General features: G+C 45.3%; 1 protein-coding gene across 2 annotated transcripts in view; it reads right to left on the bottom strand.

Annotated features, from left to right (window-relative positions):
* Positions 1–19448, bottom strand: part of SLC35F3 (solute carrier family 35 member F3) — a 430572-nt gene that overhangs the window by 95009 nt on the left and 316115 nt on the right. For both annotated transcript variants that reach the window (XM_003267271.4, XM_030812665.1), the window contains one exon: positions 5824–6148. In XM_003267271.4, the coding sequence (XP_003267319.1) occupies positions 5824–6148 (325 nt within the window). The remainder of the gene's footprint in view (positions 1–5823; positions 6149–19448) is intronic.

Genomic DNA, 19448 nt, shown 5'->3' on the forward strand with positions numbered 1-19448 from the left:
TACTCTATAAAGAACAACTGTTGATAGGAACAACAGGCTGGAATGTGTCTGAGGCTCAGGGTAAGAAACGCATCAGCTTTCTGAAATGTGAGGCCTGACAGCAGGAAGGCAGGGAGATGCTAGGCATCGCTAATTAGGGCTTCCTTGGCAATGCCTTAGCATTTACCACCGTGCCTGAAAAACTGTACAAATATTTCCTGGAAAGAAGATATTTCCCATGTTTTCAGAACACTTGAGTTTGGTGAAAATGACAATTGAAATGCTTTTTATCAACAGAAGAGTGTGATGTAGTCTCAAAAGGTTGACAGTTCAAACAAGTTTTGTAATACTTCAGGATTCACACTCAAAGTTCTTGCTACTGCTCAGGAACTAGGCATCCTGTCCCCCAACAAACAAACACCTGACAGTCATTCCACCTCTTATGTGAAATAGGACCATATGCTGTAGCCAGTTACATAATTAGTACTATGAATCCTACTTTTGAAAGCAGCTCTGATTATACCAAAAACTTCTGGAGGCTCCACTTGCCTGGAGAATAAACCCCCAACTCCTTGATCGGGCACCCCAAGTCCTTCCCATCTGGCCTTCAGCTGAATTTGGAGTCCCAAGATCTACTGTGCCCTGTCCTCACAGCCAAACTACAGCCAAGCCAGTCTGCCCTCAGCTCTTGCCCCACTTCCTCCTTATATTTTATTCGGTTTTTGTTTTTTTTTAATAGGAGACTCTGTCTCCCACTCAGTTGTGAGTTCCTTAGGGTCAAGAACAGCAACTGTCACCCACATCTGTCCATGTGCCCACATAGATATCAAAGAAGTATTTGTTGACCTGGATTGACCTCTAGCCTTGTCCTTCATTCCATTTTCTACAGAGTGGCTTCCTTGACTCCTGCTGATATTCATACTGGAAGTGAAACACCTCAGCATAGTGTAGGAGGCTTGCCAGCATCTGCTCCGCCTAACTGCTGGGTCTTCTCTTTCACCTTACCCCGATTACATCCTACATCCTAAGAAGAGCTCCGTGCTCTGTGTTCAGCCTGTGTCCTTTATCCAGGCTACTGTCTGCTTAGAATGTTCTTGACCTTCTCCTTCAGCACCTAGAGAACCATCTGCTTGTCCTTAAATAAATTGTTTCTGGCTTTTTTTTTTTTTTGAGTCAGGGTCTCACGCTGTTACCCAGGCTGTAGTGCAGTGGCCTGATCACTGCTTATTGCAGCCTCAACCTCCCAAGGCTCAGGTGATCCTCCTACCTATTCCCCTGAGTAGCTGGGACTACGGGTGCACCATCATGCCTGGCTAATTTTTGTATTTTTAGTAGAGACAGGGTTTTGCCATGTTGCCAAAGCTGATCTTGAACTCCTGAGCTCAATCAATCTGCCCACCTCAGCCAGCCAAAGTGCTGGGATTATAGACAAGAGCCACCACGCTAGGCCCTAGCTAACTTCTAAGAAACTTTTGTACCCTGCCCCAGGACACATGTATCTGGGCCTTCCCCCACTCTCAGCAACCTTGCATGCGCCCCCACTGTGTTTGGCTATCTGACTCCCCTTCCAGGTTTTGGGCTCCTGGAGGACAGAGTCCATTTATCTTGTATTTCTAGTGCAGTGCCTAGAGAAGATGCACAGTAACTATTTTCAGAACAAAGCTCCAGATTGCAACTGCTCCACTCTGCTCTTTAGATTTTAAATGGCCGATGAATGTTACAGCTGCAAGACCCGATGTGGTTCCTGCGTAAGTCTGGGTGGCAAGGTACACACACCGGGCCCTCGCAGGGTTTAAGATAAAAGCCATCTAAACTGCCCTTTTCCCTTTCTTGGCTCTACTGTTGCTCAGAATATCTGAAGCAGAATCAATTGGCTGGCTTACAGAAAGCCTGGAACTACAAAAGGCAGAGAAAAACATCTGTCACCACTGCACCGTTCACTTTTTTTGGCAGCCACATGATAGAAGGTCTCAGCATTTGCTTTTGAAAACAGGTCATTACTGCTACAAATTCCTGGAAGACCTTTGGACAAGACTGAAAATTCCCCAGATCTGCTCCAGCTCTGCTGACCTCTCAGATCTGAAAAGCTGCATTCCTGTTCCAGGGTTAGAGGGGCCAGGAGGCTGTGTGTCATCACACCTGTGCTCAACAGTCTCTCCCAAACACAGACCTGATACAGTCACTTCCCTGTGCCTCCCCTAGATGGTAGATGGTCCAGGAGACTGTGGTTCCCAAGCACCCTCAAGCATCTCATGACTGAAGCCCTCTCTGAGTTCTGGGCACTATTGCTTCCTCAGAACATCCTTGTGGCCAGCTTCAGTGAGAAACAGGGAAGATAAGGGTTGGGCTGCCTATCTTATTGGAGAAGGAAGCAGCTCATTGTACTCCTGGATGGTTGAGTACTTGCTGGGAAGACTATAAGGCAGGGGCTGAAAACCCATATGAGTTAGGCTGAGAGGTTTGCCCATTCACATCTAATTACTGACAACAGTATCTGATCATGAGAAGCCCTGATCAGTGTTCTTTTATGCCCTGTGAAGGCACTAGGGCCACAAGTTGATTTCTTCAGGACTGACACTTGCATGCAGCACAGGGGTTGGCACTCTCCTAGTTTAAACTGGCCACCACAAGGCAGCCAATGAACAAAGCATGGGCAACAGTCTTCAGTATAACCCCCAGAGGCTATCACAACACAGTACTGGTTCCTCGCATTTACACAACATGTTACGGTTTATAGGGCGCTTTCATATATAGCATGTCATTTGATCACACAGTAGTGTTTTGTGCAAGACAGTGCATATTTCATCACCTCCCATTTACAAATGGGCATCCGAGGCTCTGAGAACTTTGAGGACTTGCCCACGGAGCCTCCCGTCATGAGTGGCAGAGGACCAGGGCTTGAAGAGGACCAGGGCTCGAACATCCTCTGGGGCTCAGTGGAGTCACTCATCAGTTCTACATGGTGAGGTGAGTCCTAGTTCTAACATTTGGTAAAATCAGCAGCATTAAAAAAAAAAAATCTGTAGCTGGGACTCAACAACTCCAGGGCATTTACAGTTAAAGTGCAGCCTGTGGGCCAGCAGCACTAGGATTCTCTGGAAGTTCCCTAGAAAAGCGGAATCTCAGATCCACCCAGACCCACTGAATCAGAGCCTGCCTTCAACAAGACCCCAGGGAGCCTCACAGGGCATTGCAGGTTGAGGAGCTCTGCGCTGGGGAACACATGCCTTCCTCTCTCTGCTCTGGCTTCACCCTGGGGAAGCAGCTGAGGTGGGGAGGGTTTAGAGAAAAGAAGCTTCCATCTGACTGCCTCCTGATAACTGCAAGAAAAGCTGCTGTATCCGTCCAGCTCCCCTCTTGGAACAGGTCTCTGTTCATCTCCTTTTCTTCCCAGCTCCCTGCTAAACACTTTTAGCCAACAGACTCATCTCCTCAGACAACTCAAAATCTTCTCTCTGGCATTAATTTTGATAAAAGCATGAATATGGAAGATGTGATTTCAGTCTTCCTTGATCTCTGAGAATCCTAAAGTCTGTTTAAAGTACTCCCAATGTGAGCTGTGACAGAATTGTGATTTCCTAAGGAAGGTCTGTGATGTTAAAATTTTTCTCTCCTTTTGAGGAAGGATCTCTCTTCACCCCTCCAATGGTGTATATGGCTTGATTGACATGCCTAATAATTGGCTAGCAAATTAGCAGCTCTGCCTAGCCACGGGGCTAACACAGCTTACAATCAGAAAAAACAAACAAAAAACAACAAAAAAAAAACTTTTTTAAAGAGCTGGAGCAGAATGTGATGACAGAAATTGCGAAAGCTTTTAACCCGTTTCACTAATAAAGTTAGGATTATCCTCCCTCTTTTACATTGTTCGCTAGTTAACAGGGCAGTCACCAGATTTTTTAAATGATTCTTTCTGAGCACTTTTTATAGGAAGACAATAGGTTGAAATCAAGGTGCTGATGTTTTTCTATGTATAACTAATCTTCAACGACCTTTCATTTTTTCCTACTTTGATCGTATAAGCACCACTTGGTCTTGATTCCATCTGTGTGGTTTTCAGCACAATAGTTTAATGGTGCCAGGCCTGCCCTAAGTGGCTGGCGGTGACAGTCTTCTCCCCAGGTAAGTGGTAGCCATGGAGCACATTTGGGACAACAGCCAGTGTTACCACTTGGGGGGCCTCTTTCAGCCTGTATGGTTGAAGGTAGCAGGAAAGAAGCATTTCATCTTCTCTCCCAATAATTCTTGATCAAGAAAGTACATATAAGCTCACTTTGAGCATTTCGTTAGAGGCAGTAGCATACCATCCTAATCAGTTTTAATGAAAGGCTAATGCCTAATTACAAATTAAATACACTTAGGGATACTTAACTGTCAAATACATCATTTACTAAATATTAGCTTTTCTCTGGGACTATTTTACTCTTGCCTTTGGGAAAATCTTGGGCCCTAATGATTTGTTTCCTTCTGTTTTTGGCTTCTATTCAGAAGAGGGTGCATTAAGTGCCTCTAGCAATTTCTGGCTGGTCCACGAGCCACTAGTTTAGGTCAACCCTGAGGATCAGAATTCTTTGCACCAAATCCATTTCACTAAGGGGACATGTGAGACTGGCCATGTGATTCTATTCAAGCTCCATCAGAGCCCCCTCCTCGAGAATTCGTGCTCTGATTTACAAGTTGGTATTTTAAAGGAGCCAGGCCAAATTCCCTCTGAACATTAAAAAAGTATCGCACCTGTACTTCCAGCTACAAGTTTACAGGGAAAACATGGTAGATTCCCAGAAAGAAATTCTGGTCCAGGGGTAGACCTCCATTTCCAAACCTCCTTGTTCCTTAGACCCAATGATATTTTTAGTTATCTTGTATCTTCTAAGTGGAACTTCAGGACATAGCAATCTTACGGGGGTATGTGTTTGGCAGGGTGGGGTGTGGTGGGGAAGAAGGCAGTGGTGAAGGAATGAAGACTCTTAAATGCTCAATTTCTCCTCACCTCTGGGATTGATAAAAGACAAGTTTCCAGGGCTTACTGTGTCACCTTGGCCAGCATTCATTTTTTTTTTTTTTGACTAGGGCTGATTTGGGAAAGCCCTTGACATAGCCCACAGAAGGCCACCACTTTGGGGAAACACCAGATGCTCTTAATTGGCACAGATGAGCGCCACGGGTCAACACCTACAATGTGACTCCCGGGGAGGGCTGCATGAGCCCTCCTGCATACTGAGGTAGGGGTTGAGGTCAGGGTTTCTGGCCTCTTTTTGAAAGGGACGTCATTCCAACGGACTCTATTTGAGAAAATATAGTCAACAAAGTCCAGACACTGCTTTGGTCTTGACCATCACACTGGGAGATATTCAGACCCATGCAATCACATACCCGAAGGGGGGCATGTCTTGGGATTAGAAAGAGGATGAGTAAGGAAGTCTCTGCAGCGAACATCTCCGCGAGGGAAGTCAGCTACAGGAAGCATCCGAGTGACCTGGCTCCATGGCCTTGCGGTCCTCACCCCAGCTTGCTGAGGGATGAACTGCGCTACACAGTTCTCCCATTTCTAAGCTTTCTGGGGACCCACTACTTGCCGTCTCTGGAAGACGCTGCTGCCTGCTTTTATATAAAGCGGCTCCCAGGGCTGAGGGGCAGGAGGCAGAGGAAGGAGGCGTTCACTACCCAGGGTAGAGAGAATTCTGCTCCCGACCCCATTGAGAGAGCAGGTGCATTCCCTGCGACATCTCTCCACGGGCTCCCACCGGCTCATCCCAGCGCCTGCCACCAGGGGCAGCTCTGCAGAGTCAGCGCTGGATGGAGCAGCCCCGGGTCAGGAGGCCTTCTCGTGCAGGACGCGCCTACCTGTATCGCTGCTTCACAGACTGCTTCTCTGTGGACTTGCAGACGTGCCCCACGTAGTACAACGGGAAGAATAAAAAGTTCCAGTTGGTGGCAAACCACGTGAGGGTGAAGGGCGCGTCGAACTTCCTGAAAGTCAGCTTGGCGAGCTGCGTGGAGCCCGCCCACGAGGAGCACACGCACAGCACGACCGCCACGCCCCAGAAGATCTTCTTGAGCTGCGCCCGGGAGCACGTCCAGCAGCGGCGGCTCGCTCTCCCGCCGGCCTCCACCCCGGCCGGTGCCTGGGCCTCCGCCGGGCCCGGGGAGTCCCGGGGGCGCTCCTCCCCTGGGGAAGAGAAGGGCGTGGTTAGCCGGGCCTGCAGACCTTCACCCCTGCACTTCACAGGGCGCTGCCCTGCAGCCATTGTCACCACCAGCTACCTGGGGGCCGGGGGAGATAGCGGGCGCAGGGGCGGCTTCCAGGACGGCTGTGTGACACCAAGCTGCAATAGAAAACGTTTGCACTGGTTTTCCTATCCTCCAGGACCGCGGCTCTCCAAGTGTGGTCTCTGGGCCAGGCAGCGTCAGCACCCTTCCCCATCCGTCCCCGGAACTTGTTGGAAATGCAGAATCTCAGGGCTCACCCCAGACTCCAAAATCAGAACCTACATTCCTCAGGTGATCTGTGTGCTTTGGGAAACACTTCTCCAGAACACACAGAGCGGCTGAAGTATCTCCACTCTCATTTACGTCAGTTGACGAGTACTCACGTGCTCCTGGGTGCGGGGCAGTACTGGGCTGGAGATTCCTACAGGGGGAGGTCTTGACCTCTAAAACGTCCCAGTACCTTGACAGAAGTGGCCTGTTACTTAAAGGCACAGTTGGCCAAGACTCTCTCCTCTTATTTTGTATGTACGGCAAAAATAGGCTTCGCCACTCTTACTTTTCTATCTGCTTTAACTGGCTTCCTGCTGATAGCCTCCAGTCCACTTCGAAGCTTTACTTAAAAACCACAACCTCTGGCAGCTGGTGTGTGAAAGGCCACAGACACTCCATTCTAGAGCGGTGTGATTTCTGGAAATCAGGCTGCAGCCCAAAGCTTGGCTCTGCGGCAGTGTTGTTCCCGCAGACCAGAGGAAGGTGAAAAGGCGTTATTTTCCACTGTTTGCTTTTTCATTCACGATTGTGTGCGTGTCAGTCAGCTGGAAATTTAAACAAAGCTGTAGCTTGTGTCGGGTGTAACTACGGATGGATGCAAATTTCCAGAAGGCAGTGTACTTGCCTTTTATAATGATGTTGTGCCTGGCACCTAGCTGAATGGAGGCACACTAGTGCTAAGAGGCCATTTTCACTCTAGGGGAGGAAATGAGTCCTGAATATATTGGGGTCAAACGTGCTTTCTCTACATTGTTTAAACTTAAATAACTTTAATAACAAACTGAGTTTTGTATATCATACTTTCTGAAGCATTATGAGTCTATGAGGCAAAATTGTGATTCAATGTAACCTATTTTTCAGGTGTTAGCTAATATCGTTAACCACCGGCTGTGCTGTCTCTGTTTTAGCCAAAGATAAACCGAAGCATTATATGGCTAGTCAAAGAGAGATAACGTACTTTATTGGGCCAAATTCTGTTTCACACCATCTCTATTGTGCTTCATGACTTGCTTTATTAATAACCTCCCTCCTTCTCTTACTTTTCATGTGTTCACATATCCGAGTTGAAAGGCCCCTGGTAAACCAAATGTCTCGCCACCCTCTGAGCTTCTGACAAGCCGTCTGTTCCTGCATGGGCTGCAGGGCAGAAAGATGTGGAGGACAAAAAGGAAGATTGATTTCCAGCGTTTTGGGGGATCTGCGTGCTTATGCCCTCCTACCAGGATCTCTTGACTTTCCTCACTATGAATTCCCACAACTTAATGCAATTGCAGTTTCAGACAGAAGTATGCACATTTCAATTTACACACGGATTACCTGCCATTTTGAATTAGCATCTGCAGCTGTTCATTGTTGGGATAATTTGCAAGGAGTGTTGGAGGTTAGAGGGGTTTGTCACTATTAGCATCACTGTCAAAAACTCATCCTGAAAAGATTGTAGAGATGAAAAAAAAGTTCACAAAAATGAAATGCAGCTTCACAGTAATAACTTCCAGTGAAAGAATGGACTCCAAAAGAGGCTGAATAAATTCAGCTCACAGCATGTTTCTTCATTGAATGTTTTCATTATAGCAAATTAAGCTTTAAAACTTAGCAAACTAGGCAGTGATGCTGCATAGCTTTTACAATGAAGGAGAAAATCATCAAATCATGTAATTTGGTATTGCTAAAATGTTTCTATGGATTTGGATTAAAGAAGTTGTTCTCTAACTTTGTAACCTCTCTGGATCCTCAAACCAAAGGAATATGAACAAAATACAAACAAAATTAAGACACTTAGAACTAAACTCACTATTCTGTTATTTGAAAATAACCACATGTAAATAGAACAACGTTTTCCAAACTGTTATAAGGAAAAAAATATTCCATGCTTGGATAGATTTGAAGAACACCAAGTAGAACAGACAGGTTCCTTTGCTGTAGGAATATTCAGGGCCAATGGATATTGTGAATTTTCAAGAGGCTGCTTCCCATATTATTTAAATGTGTAAAGCCTGTGGTAGGGACTACTGTACTTGGGAACATACTTTGGGAAACACTGGAATATACCCATAAAGAATAATAGACAACCAAACCCCATTCATTGCAAACCTCCCACTTCACTATACTGTGTCTCCTATAATAATAATCACTCATCGATTTCATTACCTCATTCTTCATACTGCTAAACACGTTGTACCTCATATAAATAAAAAGTATTATTTATACATACATCACAAAAGTGCTAAATAGTAAAAAAAAAAAAAAGGCAATTTTTAGTGATGTTAGCACCCAGAGATATCACAATTGACATTCGCTGCTGCATTTTCCCTAGTCTTTTGTGTCTGTGCAACACACACACACACACATACACGTACCCCTCTCAGCAGAACCGTGCCCCTAGCACAAATGGACACACAAACCCACACACACATACACTGAAAAACTGGGATCACACTGTGTTTTTATCTTTCATTTATTTAACCTAACATAATGAACGGCATGCACTTTTTACATCTCACAGGGCTATGTATGGTGCAGTGCATCCTCAGAGCCTTTCGATCAGACGGGAAATCACTGTGAAACATGTGCCCTGTGCCAAGAGCTTTGGATGGTCTATAAATAAGTGTAAAGCATGATTACCATCTTTCAGGAATGGACAGTCTATGTCAGAGTGACGAAAGATCCATGAAGGAATTACAGAACAATTACGTGTAAAATAGAGCTTCTGACTATATAACAGGAATTCTGCAGACAGCGTGGCCAGTGTGCATTGGGATAATAGCGAAAAGGATCAGAAGAGGCAGGTGGTTGGCCTGGGCCTTGGAGGATAGAACATAAAAGTAAGTAAAATAGGAGGAAAGTTCAGGGTCAGGAATACACATGACCTGGAGGGGCAGTGAGGATGGTGGTGAGATCCGAAATTCACTGCCACCTCGTCAGTCTGCAGTGCCTCATCTTGCTTTGGTTAGACATGCCACAGGAGAAACTGCCAGGTTTGCTGAAGGGACTGGAGCAAACTCAGATGTCGACTGATCCCACTTTATTAAGGAAGTGCAAGCCACAACATCCATAACAAAGTAATATAATTAGTTGAAGAATACATGTAGAGCGACACAACAATTTTGCTTAGCAGATGCATTTATTTTCTACTATTGGAAATGCAACAAATGCACCCCACACTTGACATCATTTCCAGGGCCATTTTCAATGAACTGGCCAATTGATGCTCAAACAGGTTTCAGACAGAAGGAGTTACAATGAGGAAGGCTATATCTCTTTTTAGAAGCCTTTCAAATCTTCTAAGTGTAGGAAACTTTTGTTTAATTCTGCCCCCAACCTCCAAAATTTCAGGTCAAGTGTTGCCTTTGTTTGATTTCACTCCTTTATCACAGTTGAAAGAGGCAGTGCTGGCTGGGCATGGTGGCTCATGCCTGTAATCCCAGCACTTTGGGAGGCTGAGGCGGGTGGATCATGAGGTCAGGAGATCGAGGCCATCCTGGCTAACATGCTGAAACCCCATCTCTACTAAAAGTATGAAAAATTAGCCGGGCATGGTGGCGGGCGCCTGTAGTCCCAGCTACTCGGGAGGCTGAGGCAGGAGAATGGTGTGAACCCAGGAGGTGGAGCTTGCAGTGAGCTGAGATGGCACCACTGCACTCCAGCCTGGGCGACAGAGCTAGACTCCATCTGAAAAAAAAACAAAACAAAACATGAAAGAAAGAGGCAGTGCCTCAAGGAAATTGATGCCAAAACTAGCCTCACACTGTTTACTGCCACAGCTCCTGGGACCATTAGTACACAACTAGAAATACTATTTATGTCAACCTCACCTTCACTCTCCAACACCCCTTCCCCACTAACAATCCCCCTGTTTATGATCATCTTGTGCCTTAAATTCTAATCTTGTACTTTAGCCAGCAGTTCTGGGAGCAATGCAAAGTAGATTATACACTCTGGCCCAATGCTCGTGCTGACAGATGCTGTAATTGTGGATTCAAGCATCTCCCTGAAGGTGTGTCACCTCTAAATTCTGTTGATGCTACTTAATTCATCCATAAATGCTGGAGGACAGGCGGGTTCATCCCAGTTCTGTTGCCTGAGTTGCTTCCATTGAGCACGTGTGTGTGTGTGTGTGTATGTGTGTGCGTGCGCACACGCGAGTGCAGGGGGAGTGTTCTTTTGTGCACTTTGTATACTCCATGGCATGGTGAGATGTAACCATGCCTGTGTGTGAGCTTCCATTTTAGCCCTGTCTTAGTGTCCTGAGGGCTGTCAGGCAATTTATTAAAACTGCATAAACCCCAACACCTGCAAAATCACAGTTTTTGCTTGTGACCAAAGACTCTTGACCAAAGAGAAAGGATTCACATTCTTTGGTCAAGCAGAAGTAGTACCTAGAGGCAATGTCTGTGCAGCAGAAGGAAACTCTAGGTCACAATGGGTGAGCTGAAGGTCTAGTTTAGCTACCAACTCATTTGGGTACCAAAGCACACCCTTAGTCCCATGAGCTGTCCACTGCTTAGGCCTGAGAAAATGATGAATTGGGGGCTTTTTTTTTTTTAACTTAATGTAAGTCACTTCTACAATGAAAAGCAAGAAAGATTGGAAAGTCATTCATTCTCATCTCATAAAATGGCCCTTTTGAACTTTCAAGAGACCAATAATGTTTCTTTTATGAGCTTCCCAAGGATAAGTGGACCCTTGTTGACTCCTTTCTGAAAAAGTCTCCAGGGAGTTTACCCTTAGAAAGTGCTCAAGTCCTTTCTTTAGGGTAAGGGACCCAGAGTGGGGATCAAAGACCACCAGCTGGCTGGTGTGACCCAAGCGTTTCAAACGTAAAGGAGATAGAATTGCTCAGGAAATGGGAGATGATGCCCTGCAACTGACATCTATTTCAGTAAGGTCTATAGAGTTATTTGATTTGTTTATGGCAAATTATACAATAATTGTATGGCAAATTATACAATTATACAATAATTTATTGTATATTGAGATATAATTCTCATACTATAAAATTCAGCTAAGTACACAACTCAGTAAGTTTTAGCAAATTTGAATTGTGAAGCCATTACCATAGTATCATTTTGGAACATTTCTATCATGCTGAGATGAGTTCTTGTGCCCATTTGAAGTTCTCCCTGTTCCCACCCTCAACCCTAGGTAACCATGAATGTGTTTTCTGTATAATAATTTGCATATCCTGAACATTTCATATACATATACAGACTTTCACATCTGACTTCTTTTATTTAACATCATGTCTTTGGGATTTATGCATGTTGTAGCATGTGTCAGCAGTTCATTCTTTTGATGCCTGAAGAGAATTCCACTGTATGGATATAACAAATTTGGCTTATCCATTCATCTATTGATGGACATGCAGATTGCTTCCAGTTTGGGGCTGCTGTGAAGAATGCTGCTATGAACACTCACCTATAAGTCTTTGTGTGGATATATGTTTATTTCTCTTGGGTGGACTAGTTTTTAGGCCACTCATTCAACAAATCTTAATTAACCACCTACTTTGCGGTACAAGGCAGGTACAACTTTTCCCTCATAGAGCTTGCTTAGTCCAAGTGGCAGTGCTTAAAGTACCCACATCTTAGAGGCTTAAGTGCATCTAATTGTGTCCAAACAGGACACAGTTGAGAGCTGCTCTGGAAACTAGAGTTCCACCTTCCCCTATCTCTCAACCCCTGCCTCTTTTTCCTAGACTGCATGAAAGACAGGGTCTGATGAAGACTTTCCCATTTATTGATTACTGATGAGTACACCATCCCAGGACCTGGCCAACAAACCAAAAAGCTTTTGCAAAATGAGGAGCTTAGAAGAAAGCTTTTGTTTATGGCCATTTGCAAGTGTAACTTATCTTCCAAACAATCCATTTCAGGCTTTGTTTATCTTTCCTACTCATTAAATACTTGCTCAGTGAATTTATGTGTGACATTATTTTTAGGCAGTGATGTAGAGGAAAGGGGAGGAGACTTGCAGAAAAGGCTTTCACACACGTAAGGCCAACTACATGCCCCAAACATCCCAAAGCAATTGGCACTTCACGTGTCCCAACCCACTTGCCCTTGCCAGATCATCCATATGGATTCCTGGACTTTGGGTCAGAAAACACTGCCACCATTCACATGCGGCCGAAGCTCCAGTCATGCTCCTGACTAGCATAGGTTCCAGGGAAAGAACAGAATCTATGGATAACTGAAGTTAGATGTTGACCGTGGGTAAAGGAAAAGGAGACAGTATAGAGAATTAAAGGGGCAAGTGGTGGTTAGACACCCAATACATACACCACACTCTCTGCCAGTAGATGTTATATATCTTTTTATATCCATCATGATGGTGGAGATCAGTAAGGTTATTTCTCTTTTGTATATTGGACAGCTGAGGTTCTGAGAGTTAATATCCCAAGGGTACAAATCAGTGAGCGGCTAAGGCACTGTTTTAACTTGGTTCTGTTTGACTCCAGAGCATCAATGGGAATACAGAATGTTCTCATTCCTCTCGTTCTCCCCTTTGAAAGTTGACCAAGGTCATGGTGCTGAACATCTCATTCAGAACTGCATGTCACTAAAGAGGGACTTCAGGTTTGCAGAGGACAGAAACACATTTGTAACATGGAAAAGACTGAGTGTGTAAGGGACCCTGCACTAGGATTTGCTATTCTGGAAAGAGGGTGTTATGGACTGAGTGATTGTGTTCTTCCCAAATTCATGTGTTGAAGCCCTAACATCCAGTGTGGTTGTGTTTGGAGACAGGGCCTCTAAGAAAGTAATTAAAACTAAAGAGGCTGGGTGCAGTGGCTCACGCCTGTAATCCCAGAGGTTTGGGAGGCCGAGATGGGCGGATTGCTTGAGCCCAGGGGTTCAAGACCAGTGTTGGCACCATGGTGAAACGCCATCTCTATAAAAAAAATACAAAAAATTAGCTGTGCGTGGTGGTGCTTGCCTATAGTCCCAGCTACCTGGGAGGCTGAGGTGGGAGGATTGCCTGAGCCCAGAAAGTTGAGGCTGCAATGACCAGTGATTGCGCCACTGCACTCCAGCCTGGGCATAGGAGTGAGACCCTGTCTTAAAAAACAAACAAACAAACAAACAAGAAACCGAAAAAGGTTAAATGAGGTCATAAGGATGGAATTCTAATCTGGTAGGATTAGTGTCCTTATAAGAACAGACACCAGGCAGTTTGCTTTCTATCTCTCTCTCTCCATGCACACATCAAGAGAAGGGGTCATGTGAGGACACAGAAGGCGGCCGTCTGCAAACCAAGAAGACAGCCCTCCCCAGAAACTAAATTTGCCAGCACCTTGATTTCAGATTTCTAGCCTCCAGTACTGTGAGTAAAAAAATGTCCTTTTTAAAAGCTATGATACGTTGTTATGGCGGTGCTAGCTAATACAAGGGGTTACAGTAGAGAGTGTACTGTGCTTGAGAAGGTGTAAGGCATGGACCAAGAGCCACCACTCTGCGGAATGTGTATGACATGCTACAGATGGCAAAGTATTGATTTTGATAACCTATTAGGAGAAGAAATAACTTTATTGGATTAGAAATATTATATGCTATCTTATATTTGTTTGCCTCCTGTGAATTGCTTGAATCTTTGTTGTAAAGTTATTTCTGGAGGCAGTGTGTAAAGCTAGGAGAAAACATGAGAGTTGTGAAGTTGTATTTAAAAACAAAATTAGTGTTTTGCACTTGGAAATTATTCCTCTGGTTAGGATAAAGAATCAGGAGGTGAACAAAAGTTGCTGTTTGGGGTTGGAATGGGGTGGTGGAGGCTTCTTTGAGATGTGTCTGATCTACTCTGAAGCAGTCTGAGAGCTGGTAAGAGTCAGGTCTTGATCCAGCTCACTTTTCCCACCCATCATCACCATCTCAGTAATCAGATATCTAAATTGGCATTTCTACCTCACTTCCTTTTCCTCAGAGGTCCCTAAATAACTCTCAAAGGTCTGAATAATTTCATGCAGTGGATTTAAGACAGTCCTGGAATGTACTCAGCCTAAGGTGAATCATGACTCTCGAGAAACTGACAGGGTATGGGTAAGCCTTAAATAATACTGTTTGTACCTTGGGGGAAGAGTCAATGCCTCCTTTTGGGAGGAAGCAGAGCACTATGTTTTAATACTTGGTCTGAAAGCAACTGAACTTGAGGGCATCAGTTTTAATCCATATGCACTGCTAGGTATGGCTTGTGCAGACTCCTGGAATTTCACCATTTTCTGTGGCCTGGGCACATGATGCCTCCATATACACCAGTTGGTAAACCTGGTGATGTTTTGGTGCTGCTAATGACCTGCACACAAAACCCAGACAAATATGCATACTCCTCTTTGCTGGTGTTTTTCCTCATCAGATTGTTAGCATCTCCAGATTCTTTGGCTTCTATGTGGACTGAAATTTGGCTGTTGGAATGCAAAGGATGAACCACAGTTTTATAGGCAGGACAGTACCTCCAGGCAAAGACACTGCCCTCTCCTGCAGCCTGAGGGCTCTTGAGGAAGAGGGGCATGCTGGAGCCTTCCCCTGTGGAGTGGCCAGCCCACCAAACTCACCATGGCAGTGTTGGGCAGCTATGGGGGGATGGGGGAGTATGGCATCTCTGGTCCTCTAATCAGAAGAGGTGTGGGTTTTGGTTGGATGGAGTGTTAGATGAAAATGAGTGGAACAGAGCAAAATTAAAACACTGTTTTCTCAAATATAACTCCAGTTCTCAGCAGAGTCATTGTGCATCAACAAGGCAGGACTAAACTTGCTTGGTCAAGGACCAAGGTGGGGTTGGTCTTAAAGTATTAAACATGACCTCTCAGGCTTAATCTCCCACCCAAGGATAGACATTCTGAACCAACAATGGGTGACATGGCTCAGCTCGTTCCCGGGCATTGAGATTTAACACAGAAACACAGGGACTGGGACCAGCCCCAGGCACAGCTTGGAAGTTGCACAGCTTCTCTTTGGCATCTTTCTGTACCTCTTTTTATGCCATCTCATCATCTGGGGTTCCGTCTCATGGAGCAAGTTGTACTCATGTAGCTAGTCTTTCCATCCCCTGCTCAAATACCAAAATCTACTCTCAGAAAGAGCACCTGTTTGCATGCACACGTATGCTCACATACATGCACATGCTAGATTCCTTATTATTCCTGGTCTCAATTCCTCAAAGCTCTGCTCTCTGACTATAGCTAATGAAGAGTTTTAATCAGATAAACCAATCTCTGCTAATGATTAAGCTACTTAGTAGACTCTTAGAATGTTCCTGCCTAAAAAGACAATGGAAGATCTATTATAACCCTCTTTCTTTGCAGCAGGAGAAGCCCAGGCTGCAAGAGGCCAGGCGACATGTCCAATATATTAATTAGCTAATGGAGGAGCAGAAAATGACACTTGAATGTCCTGACACCTCATCCAGTGTTCTTCCCTCCAGTCCCTTCTCCTGAGCTACACGATGTCTTAAGCAATGGAAATGTATTATGCGCCAAAAAGGCTTTTAAGAATTAAATCTCTTCTTGGCTGTCCCAATAGGGCTGTTCTGAACCCTTTCCCACCTCTTCAAGTCTTCAATCCCCATCCATCATTTGCAGCAAACGATGACACTTCCTACATTACAAAGATCAAAGTCACCACCACAGCTCCCTTAGCTTCCCTCCTCTGCATCTTCATGATTCTTGTCTTTGCCCATTAAGCTTTCTCTGCTCCTTTTCAAAGCTGATCATTCCCTTTCTCTGTCTTGTGCTTCCTCCCCTGGTATGCTCCCTCCTCTAGGCCACTGTTGCATTAATTGTTGCATCAATCATCTTTCTCTCGGGGCAACCTCAGACCTGCCCTGGAATCAGCCTGGCTCTCTCAAAAGTTATCTCCCTCCCCCTTCAGACAGCATAGCTTCTCAAACCTCCCTCACTGTCAAACACTTCAACCAAGTATCCAGTAATGCCCCCACCCACCCTTGCAATCTGTCTTGCAGACCAGCACCCGCTTAAAACTGTTTCCACAAAATCACCCTCTCTTGGTTGCATCTGACACATCACTCTCTCTCTTTCTTCTCGGTTTTCTTCTGGTTGTCTCCATGCCACCGTACTATCTGAGTTCTCTGGTCTGGACAGTCAAACTTCTCTCCTGCCTCCCTTACCTCCTAAATGTGCATGGTCACCAGGATTCTGTGCTTGCCCATTTATTTCCATATCACCTGATTGGTTCCTCAGGCTTCACCACCTCTTTCTGCCACCTCCCTGCCTGCTACATACCTGTGTTTGCAGGCATTGGCCTCAAACTCAACTTTTCTAAATGTGACTCCGCCGTCTCTCCCTCCCAGATGAGTTTCCCTTCCTATCTTCACTGTTACTGCTAATGGCATCTCCATTCCCAGAATTGTTCAGGCATAATCTTCGAAGCCGTATTTCACGGCTCTTTTCAGCCTTCCTACTTCACACTCTCACCACAGTCTGTTGATTCCTCCTCTATCCTGTCCTTGTCCTTGCCATCAGATGGTACAGTGGTTAGGACACGGGCATACCACATGGCAGCTGTCTCAAACAGTGGGTTACCTGATCACCCTGCAATCCAAGTCCTTACTGCACAGTGGGAATTACATTAGGAGCCACTGTAGAGGCACGTTGTGAGGACTAAATGAGGCAACCCAGGTTGACAAAGAAGGGGGTAATGATGGCAAGCAAGAGTGCTGCTCAGCGGCCATCTGCGTCCCAGCCAGAACTGAGTTCACCCTCAGCTGAAATGCAGCATTTACTTTATACTTCTTCCATAGAATCAAAAACATTACATTTCCGCATGCATTCTTTATTGGTGTGCCTTTCTGACATTCCTCACTCGATTGGAAGCTCTGTTGGATCAAGGATTATGTTTCACTCCTCTTAGAATCCTCCCAAACATCTGGTTCATTCTCTTGCATCTATTAGGTTAAATATTTGATCACTACATGAATGACTTTTGCAACTGAAGTTTCAGACCTAGCCAACCAGGGAAATATGTTGGGTTGGGGGAAACGCTTTGGCAGTATACTTCTCAAGAATCCTCTTGGTCTGGGCCAGCATCCTGGGTCTTCATATACTATTAATTGAGCATTCCAGGATAACCGTCTTATCCTGTTGACAGGAACAAGGTAGTCAGACCTACTCTGGGGGCAGCTGAGATCACCCAACACTCCCAAAGGAGAGGCACTAAGAATATGGCACACAGCCGTGGAGCCTGTGAACCCCCCATGGGGGTCCCAACCACTGAGTTATATTAGTTATATTACAGTGGGAGCTTTTTTTTTTTTGAGATGGAGTCTCTCTATGTCACCAGGCTGGTGTGCAGTGGCACGATCTGGGCTCACTGCAACTTCCGCCTCCTGGGTTCAAGTGATTCTCCTGCCTCAGCCTCCCAAGTAGCTGGGACTGGAGGTGCACACCACCATGTCCAGCTAATTTTTGTATTTTTAGTAGTGACAGGGTTTCACCATGTTGGCTATGATGGTCTTGCTCTCTTGACCTCGTGATCCACCCACCTTGGCCTCCCAAACTGCTGGAATTACATATAATGGGAGCTTTAGGGAGCATTTACTGAGCATCTACAAAGTGCCATGAGCTGATATAATTCTCTCTCCTGATCAAACGAAATGCAGTTGTGCAAAGGTCTTGCAACATTTGCAGCCAGGTAGATATGGATTTGATGCCTGGGATCCTTGCTTTCTAATTACAGTACCTTCTGTGAATGATTTTTCTGAGCCTCAGTTTCCTTATCTATAATGTTGGATAACAATACTTACCCTTGCTTAGGGAAAAAATAGAGATAATGGAACAATCTCTCCTAGCATAGTACCTGCAATATAGTCGGCATTCATTAGCAAAAACCATTATTTGAGTATTAAGAGCAAGATGTCATCACCCCTCCTTTCCTAGCACGGAACTGATTCCTGGAGAGCTTTATTCATTAGCCAGAAATCACTCACCTAGTGTGAGAGCTGGATAGACCCAGTCCATCTAATTCCAAAGCCCTCACCCTTTCCACAACACTACTTGCTGCAGGCCTCTTGGGGAATTCATTGTACTGTTCTCAACGATTAATTCCTATTGAATGTAATTTCACTGAACGTGAATGAGCTGATTGTGAGTAGAGATGATCCTAGTAAACACTAGTCTATTAGAGATGTGCTACTGATCAATGCTCTGCTTCTGAAAGGAAAGCCAAGCAAAGGATCTGTGAAAACAAGGTATGTTTTTAGACATGACAGATGCCATCAATCTCACCAGAACGCACTTTTCAAGCCTTAACCCCTATCTAAGGCCCAGCCCCACTCTCCTCATGCTTCTGGGCTGAGCCCGAGCATCCATGTTCTCTCTGCCTGAAACTGCCTCTCCTCCCCTCTGCACCAACAACCTTTCTCATATCCCCCCAGCCTCAGTTGCGATGCCTCATAAGGCCTCCTCCTCAGGAAGGCCCCCTCCTTAGAATGGCTCCTTATTAGAAAGGCCTGTTCCTCAGGAATATCTCCTCAGAAAGGCCTCTTCCTGAGGAAGGCTTCCTTCTTAGATGGCCTCTTCCTCAAAAAGGCCTTTTTGTTAGAATGGCCTCCTCCTCAGAGACCTTTCTGAGGAGGCCTCCCCAGGAAGGCCTTCTCCTTAGAAGCCCTCCTTCTCAGAAAAGCCTCCTCTCCTCAGGAATATCTTCTCCTCAGAATGGCCTCTTCTTAGAAAGGCCTCCTTCTCAGAAAGGCCTCCCCCTCAGAAAGGCCCCCTCAGAAAGGCTTCCTCTGTAGAAACCCTCCTCCTCATGAAGGCCTCCTCCTCAGGAACGCCTCCTCAGATTGCTCAACTCTCAGTGTCCCTGTGACACCTTGCTTTCAGTTCAATACCAGAACTTACTCCTTTGTATTTGATAATTTATCTATCTATCTGTATGTCTCTTCCCCTCTAGACTAAAATGTCCTTAAGAGAATGAAGCTAGAATTGTTCCTTTTTGCCTTTCCAGGGCCTTGCTAAATTGTCACAGGACACAGAGTAGGGT

The sequence above is a fragment of the Nomascus leucogenys genome, chromosome 5, assembly GCF_006542625.1.
Source record: "Nomascus leucogenys isolate Asia chromosome 5, Asia_NLE_v1, whole genome shotgun sequence".
NCBI lineage: Eukaryota > Metazoa > Chordata > Mammalia > Primates > Hylobatidae > Nomascus > Nomascus leucogenys.